The following is an 8,011-nucleotide window of genomic DNA, read 5'->3' as shown; positions in this document are numbered from 1 at the left end:
ATTCCCCCAAAATGGATGACAGACATCCTAAGTAAAAATGATAATACCCTGATTCAAGTCAAAAACCCATTATCTATATCACTTTCCCATCTATTTCATTTGTTATTGGGCCTTGATCGAAATATGTTCTTAGTCAACTGGATTAGTATAGCAGTGTTTTCTATGAACATGTGTACAATCTTTAGATAACAAAACCTTTATTTTCTATCCTTCTTTTTGTTTCTATGCACACATTGATCCAAGAATGTATTCAGCATATTTTCTGGTGTCTGACATTCACTGTAATGCAAAACGTCTTTTGGCTGTGACTGACTAAATGCAAGTAGGATTGAATGCACATTTACTAAATAAACCATAACAGAGCACAAACACCATTTGTCAGGCGAACGGATTGAACGTGTGTAAATGTTTTAATACTCCTGTGTAATATTAATGGAAACAAAATAAATGTTTATTGATGAGCTGCCGTTGTGTTTATTTCTCAGGCATGTGATACAGAATATGTACATACAATGCGTGCATGTCGCAGCAGCTGAAGGGCTGTGTAGGCTGTCAACAAATGAGTTAGTGGGCTGAGCACTGTTTAGCACTCTGAGCTTCTTTAATGAACGCGGGGGAAACAACAGAGCAGCTTATTATAAATTAGAATCATAACACAGTTATCAATAATATTATTACAAGGATATTTAAAATAACCTTACACAGACACTTAAAAAGACTGGACATAGAATCATTGTCTTGGGTCCATTATAAGATCTGTGAAAAAAAAAACATACATTATTTACAAAAAAACCCACAAAATAAAACACTGTTAAGACTTTGTTTTGAAATAAATGGCATTTGTGCATATCATACATGACCAGTTTTGTATTTATTAGTAAATACAAGAGTTGATATTGCAATAAATGTAACAAAATATTGCTGTGATTTCAAAATAAGGGTAGAGTTTTTAAGAGTCAGCAGGAAAAGCTGCACCGTGATTTTGATGCAGACTGGGCTCAGAGCTGGGAAAGTCTACAGAAACCTTTTTGCTCAGCAGCTCAGACATATTTGTTCCTCAAAATTCATTTGCTTCAAACACGTTCTCGTGGTTCTGCGATGAGTCTCAGGCCTCCATAGGGTGTGTTTCTGAGCCTCAGTGTGATGAATAATTCTCTGGAAGCTCATCCAGGGGGATGACTGTGTACTCTGCCGCCTTTCCATTCTCCTTGGGCTTTTCTGTGTGCAGGAATGTCTCCATCTCTAGCTCCCTCTGCTGGTTTGAGGAGTTGGTTTTGGTCTCAAGCTGGGAAGCATTGCTTGGTCCATTCCACCTGGACAAAAAGAATTAAACCCTTAAACCTCTGCAATGGAAATGGTCTGGTCGTGCCTATGTCTTTGTTATTTTTGTGTAATGTGATGTAATTTCTCGGAATATCTTCAAATGATTCATCCTCCTAAAATCTGTACAACCTATGCTAAAGGTTATATAAGTCAAACAAGGGAGTAACTAGTTAGCTACATGTAACAGGGTACAGTAATTAAATTACATATACATGTAATTGTAATAAGTCACAGTTACTGAGAAAAAAAATTGAAATTAAATTACAGTTGCTGATCAAAAATGTGGGGAAAAAAATGTTTTCATTAAAAAGTTAATATGTCCAGTAAAACATTCATTTTGTTGCTTTATGCATTTTTCCATGCAGAAATATCTTCTCTAGGCATACTTTTCGGCAACAATGGGTCAGTAAAGCTGTTGACACAAATTTGAGTGCAACACTTAGGCTATGCACTTACATTTTAGGTTTTTTCAGCTTTATTTCCCAGTTTAGAACATTTGTTAGAGAAGTAATCAACTGTAATAAGTTTAATTATTCTGAAAAGTAATCAAAATAGTTATGTAATTTAGGCCTTTAACATTTTTAACAGGGCATCTTGTAATCTGTAGCCCATTACGTTTCATAAGTAACCTTTCCAAAAGTATTTATAAACCATATTCATTGTTGAGTGTTGAAAATGTGTTAAAAAATACTAAAATCTGACATTTTTTCATCAGATTTTGCAAAATAACAAAATAAAACATACTGGTCCAAGTAGAAACCTAGATCAAATATTTCCCAACATAAGTTATTTTGAACCATACACATTAGTTTTTTTTTTTTTTTTAAATATGATCTCTTATTTGCAGAGTGCAGAAGCGTTGTGTTGGATTGGATTCATAATTGATCCCGTTTGCGCATGCGCGTTTTGGCACCGCAGGTAACGTGGCGTAATGGCGTCATTTCTTGCGTACAACGTGACAAAACGGAAGACGGAAACTATTTGATCGATAAACACGTAACAACATTATGCGAATAATGCTCTCCCGCGGCTGCAATTACTGCGAAATACGACCTTTTTCACCGCACGTAGGCGTGAGGTAAGGTTATATAAGGTCATGACGTGATGACATCAAAGACAGAAGCCTTAACTTTCTGTTGTAAAAAAAAAAAAAAGGAATGTGACAACCTTTTGCTGCTTTCCAAAGCCTTTCATAAGTATTTAAACCTTTGAATCCCCCTCCAAAAGAAAGTGCAGTTTCTTTCAAAAACTTGGGGGAAAAGGCAATGAGCAACTTGGTAAGAAATGTTATAAAAATTGCAAAAATAAGTAGATTTATATATATATATATATTTTAGGAAAATATGTTTGTAATTGTCATAATTGCATATTTACAATTATTACTTTATGAAAGTCTTCTTTGCCTTGTTTTTTCTTTCTCTCTCTATTTTTTTTTGTCATTTTTGTACTTTTTTGTTTATGTTATTGTGATTTTTTAAAATGAATTTCTTCCTGCATTGCTCATTGTCTTGCCATGTTTTTGAAAGGAATCAATCCAATTTGTACCAGTTTCAAAGGGTTAATACACAAAACTCAAAAATAACTTTCTTTTTTTTTTTTTTTTTTTTTTTTGTTACTGATTTTAAAGTCTTACTTGTCTCTGGTGGCGATGGCAACAAACAGCATTATCAGAGCTGCAACGCCAACGATAAAACCGACGATGATGATCCAACCTGGGGATACGGGAGAGCAGCAGTTAAGAACATGGACTGGGTTCAGCCAGAGTTAAATTATGCAAAAAAGCTTCCTTTTTTGGACTCACCTGGTGTACTGTGACCTTTGTTCTGAATCTCCCCATTGCTAGTTTCACCTATTTGTGGCTCTTGGACTAAGAAAAGAAAAACACAAGTTTAAAATCTACCATAGTCAATAAAAAGACATTGTGATAGTAATTGTACCCATAACTATTGAGGTATAGTATATTTACCATCATCTTTTGAAGGCCGAAGCATTTCTATCATTTTTGTCATTTTTGTAGAAACTGAGACGGATCCTGATTCGTCATCTGATTTGTCGCTCTCTACAAACATTCTTGGAGCCGTTGCTTTGTTGACATCAGCGAAGGGGTCATTCATGAGAGCTGGATACTCTTTGGTAGTAGTTGACACTGTAGTGATCCCCATTTCTGATCCAGATTTTTCGCCCGACCCCAGTCCCGATCCTTCGTTACTTGGAAATCTCATTGATCCAGATCCTTCGCCAGATCCTAATCCTGAGCCTTCACCTGTTGAAAACGTTACTGGAGCTTTTGGTCCGGGGGAAGCAGTCGTGGAGGTCGATGATGTAGTAGACCCTAAATTATTACTGGGAGAAGCGGGGTCAGGAGCTTGGGAACTTGAGATGTGGTCTGGGGACGTAGACTGAGGGCTCAAGGTAGAATTCAGAGTTGTGCTTAAAAACTTGTGGAACAAGGAGGTCATGGACTCATCCCCACTGCCTTCAATCACGTCACCGTATTTGGAGTCAGCAGACGGCTGCTGGGATGCTGGGACGGTTGTGTTTCTTTTGGGTGATTCAGTTGTGCGTGAGGGGGTAAAAAGGCGTTCGACGAGGAAGCCGTCCGTCACCGCCTCTCTGATGACTTCATCCTCAGCTTTGGAGGGAATCTGGGTCACGGCTAGGACAAGGACAAACAGAAAAATCCACCTTGAGTGTTTAAACTACTCGCCCTGACATGAGCGTAAAGGAAAGTTACAGAGGCTTTTTGATGTATTACAGAATCGCCACACAGAGCTCAAGAGCTTCGCCCCAAATTCTTGTATAAACTTGCATTCTGTGCTTCTTTGATGAGGTGTGGTGAAAGACAGTAATGATTAACTTGGGTGACTAATGGTCCGTGAATGGGGTAACAAAAGAGAGGAGACCTCATCAAAGCATCAGTTTAACAAGAGCACTCTTTTGACACACCCATTGCAACAGAGTAAACCATGACTGTTCTGTTCCTGTGTTTTCGTTGGAAGGAAGCCATCGTCAGGGTTTCGTGCCGTTAACGAGGCGCAAGCAGGAGGACAAATTAGGCAATGTACTGTATAATTAATTTTTGCTCATTAACAGTGTTGTTTTTTTTTATATTTCATAGCATATTACCATAATGAGTAGTGGGAAAAAAGTGTAAAGCGTTAAGTATTGACTCAAGAATTGTACGTATATACAATTTTCAGGTTGAGTATTTCCATCTTATGCTGCTTTTTTGTTCTACTCCACCACATTTCAGAGTAAAATGTATTGTACAATACTCCACTGTATTTGACTGACAACTAAAGCTATAATTTACTTCTCAAAATAAGATTTTACATTTTAAAAAATACATGATATGCTTGCAAAATGCAACACATAATAATGCATTACAAAAAAAAACAAGCAAACAACAACAACAAAAACAGGGGTTTCCAAGTTTATGAATTTAAAAACTTCTTAGATCATTTAATTTTAATTACATACTGTAAACATTATCAGTTTCTCCTATTATGAAGCATTTACTTTAAATTTTGATACGTTCAATACATTTTGCTGATCATACGTCTGTACTTTTACTTAAATAGTATTGTAAATACTTGTAATACTACTTGTAATAGAGTATTTTTATGTTGTTTTATTGTTTATTTACTCAAGTCAGCGATCCCCCAAGAAGCGACAATCTGCCTTAAAAAATTCCAAAAAAAGTGAAAATATAAACAAAAAGTGCCTCAGAATCGAATCACACACATCTCCCCTTTCCCATTCTGCTCAGTCACGTTCAGCTCCGATGTTTTTCCCTATAAAGTTACCCGTCGCCCAAACTTGTGTAAACAGCTCTTTGCTGATCTTCGGTTTCACCTTACTCCCGACACACGCATTAATGCGCCTCCTGGAGCAGCTCAGAACATTATACAAAGATCTCTGTGTGTAATCTGGAGGTGCCGGTGAAACCTGTGCACCGATAATGAAATACTACTCTGGTATTCTTACTGAAAGAGTTAGGCCTGGTACATAAAGAGCATCTTAGGCAGGGAGGGGAGTGCTGACTCACGGGGGGTAAGAAAAAGGACACCATGGGAATTATTGAAATTTCAGAGGTCTTTGTAGAAGAACTGCTGTGTTTGTGAGACTGCAAAAACCCATAACTATGGCCTCCTCGGAGGTGAAAGAATGTCATTTTCTAAAGAATTTCATGGACCACAGGTGAATATCATACACAAGGATAAACGCAGAAAAAATCTACCTGGATTTTGGTTTTAATTTTACAGTTTAATCCTATTAAACAAAGTCACACGTCTAATAAAAACACATCAAAACTCAGAAAATATGGTGCTGTTTATGTGTTTGAGAGAGATACACTGTGAAAATCTGACAAAATGAATAAAAAGACTTTCACTTACTATCAACAGGTGTAGAGTGGACAACGGCAAGAAGTCCAAGAATAACCCCAAAAGAAGATTCCTCATCTTCATACCAGAAACTTCTGATTTAGCCATGGTGGACTGTCAGCGAGCTGGAACTACTTGGCACACTAAACTAATAATATGAAGCGGATGAATCATGCCTTTTTATACACCAGCAGGTAGGTGTTACATCAGTACAACAATGTCTGGCGACGCACAAACGCACACAGGAGGGCTGGCACACCTGTGAACACACCCTCTACCTCACACACTTTCTCACGCTTTTTTTTTACCTTCTTCCTCAGGCACAAAACAGATCCCTTGGCACAACACACAAACACTCATGAAAAACAATCCAGTATTGCAGAAGTTAATTGGTTGTCAGATTTGCTGGAAAATGAAGGATCCCATTCCTCCTTTCATTTCAGTGTTATACAAAAAAAGAATGACAACAAACTGCACCTTAATGTTTAACAAGACCATAAAATAATACATGGCAGCCCGATTCTAACATTAATACAACAAAAAAATGAAAAGAAGAACCAGAAAAGCTGAATTTATTGTCATTTTCTTCCACAGTTGCTCAGATACCAGCTGAAAAGCAACCTAAGAAAAGTGGAAGGTAAAAGGTTAGATATAAATTTAACTGAATAAAAATAAAATGCCAATTATCTGACTGGTTAATGCCAAATTTCCCAAATTCTGTAGCAACTGCTGCAAGAAGAAAATAAGAAATGCACATGTTTTATTCACACAATGAGAAGGTAGAATATTTATATGTACATTTACAGATATACTTGCCTCAACATAACAATCAGTAATAGATGCAAATACATACATATGTTCTTACAAACATGAATACTTTTGCATCTACGTACATAATTGCCCAGCTGGGCATACTACTCATTGATTTTATATTTTTATATGTATATACAGTATATATATACATATGTATATATATATATATATATATATATATACACACACAAACAAACATACACACATACACAGACACACATACAAACACACACACAGACTCACACTCTTACAAACTTGCATCCATCCATCCGTACATAAACACACATATATACACATGGTTATAATAAAGCTTACCTTTGTATTCTTTGTTAGACAGAGTGTACAGACATCGCTGTAAAAAATGAACAAACAAATACACTAGACGATCAACAGTCAGCACATTGTTGTATAACGAACTTTAGTTTTTTTATGGGAAACATAGTGAAACCACTCTGCGCACTGTGAAACAGCGTTCAGGGAAACATAAAATCCAATGGCTGACAGTTGGGGAAATACCCTGGAAACAGTTCAAAATTTTACTTAGTGACATGACAAATGATGGTTCTGGAGAAGCACACAACAGCACTCCCTTTCTTATCAGCACTTCCTTGTCACACTATCTTTTACCATTCCAGCGTCACAAGAGCTGGGTTTCAACACAACAAAAATCTACATTTTTCATTTCAAATATTTGTGCGCAAACTTTCAGACTTCAGCAGATACATTTCACCACAAACTCAGCTCATTTTCATCTCTCCTGCAGGCAGTTTGCACTGTATATAATGACTGATGTGATTCGCTGGTATTTGACGGAAATGGATGCGTCACAGCAGAGCTTGAGCCTCGGGCTATCTGGCACGTTCATGAGCTCGAGACAGTTGTCATGAATTACTCAGCATGCGTGGGTGTGTGCCTGTCCAGTCTTGCGCTCCACACCCAGAAAAGGCTCAATTCTGTCACTGTAGAGACTGGGAGGTTACAATATATTAGTGATGATGCATAACAGGAATAACCTCAAGGCTCAAACCCAAATCTAGCTTTTACAAGCGTGTAACAGCCTTTCACTGGCTAGACGCTGCCGAAATGATTCAGTATTAGAATTATACGCACAGTGGGGTTGTCTCGTCAGTGTGCATGTTGTCTAGGTAACAGAAGTTGGTCATTTCATTTATTATCCTATTAGGCAGAATGTGTGGAAGACAATGTCATTAACCCTTTGAGACCTGGATCAACTTTTCCTGTGCTTTCTTCAGATGCCCTTCACAAGTATTTAAACCCTTGAACCCTGAGCAAACTGATTTCTAAAAACATAGCCGTAAAGGTATTGAGCAACTTGGCAAGAAATGTCACACAAATTGCAGGAAGTTCGTAGATTTAGAAAAATAAAAAAAGGAAAAAATCCAGAGAACTATACTTCTAATTATCATAATAATAATAAAATACTTGTTTTTTTTAATTGAATTATTACAATATTTAAGCTGTTTTTTACA

At 36.9% G+C, this 8,011-nt stretch overlaps 1 protein-coding gene across 1 annotated transcript; it reads right to left on the bottom strand.

Annotated features, from left to right (window-relative positions):
* Positions 1-450: 450 nt before the first annotated feature.
* On the bottom strand, positions 451-5,824 carry LOC121946241. Its single transcript, XM_042490741.1, has 5 exons — positions 5,721-5,824; positions 3,290-3,979; positions 3,125-3,190; positions 2,957-3,035; positions 451-1,313 (listed from the first exon to the last, which is right to left on the bottom strand). The coding sequence occupies exons 2-5, from the start codon at positions 3,780-3,782 to the stop codon at positions 1,136-1,138; spliced, it is 816 nt and encodes a 271-aa protein (XP_042346675.1). The 5' UTR covers positions 3,783-3,979; positions 5,721-5,824; the 3' UTR covers positions 451-1,135.
* Positions 5,825-8,011: the final 2,187 nt, after the last annotated feature.

The sequence above is a fragment of the Plectropomus leopardus genome, chromosome 1 (assembly GCF_008729295.1).
Source record: "Plectropomus leopardus isolate mb chromosome 1, YSFRI_Pleo_2.0, whole genome shotgun sequence".
NCBI lineage: Eukaryota > Metazoa > Chordata > Actinopteri > Perciformes > Serranidae > Plectropomus > Plectropomus leopardus.
Note: the sequence above shows the minus strand (reverse complement) of the source record. Positions and strands in the feature narration are given on the sequence as shown.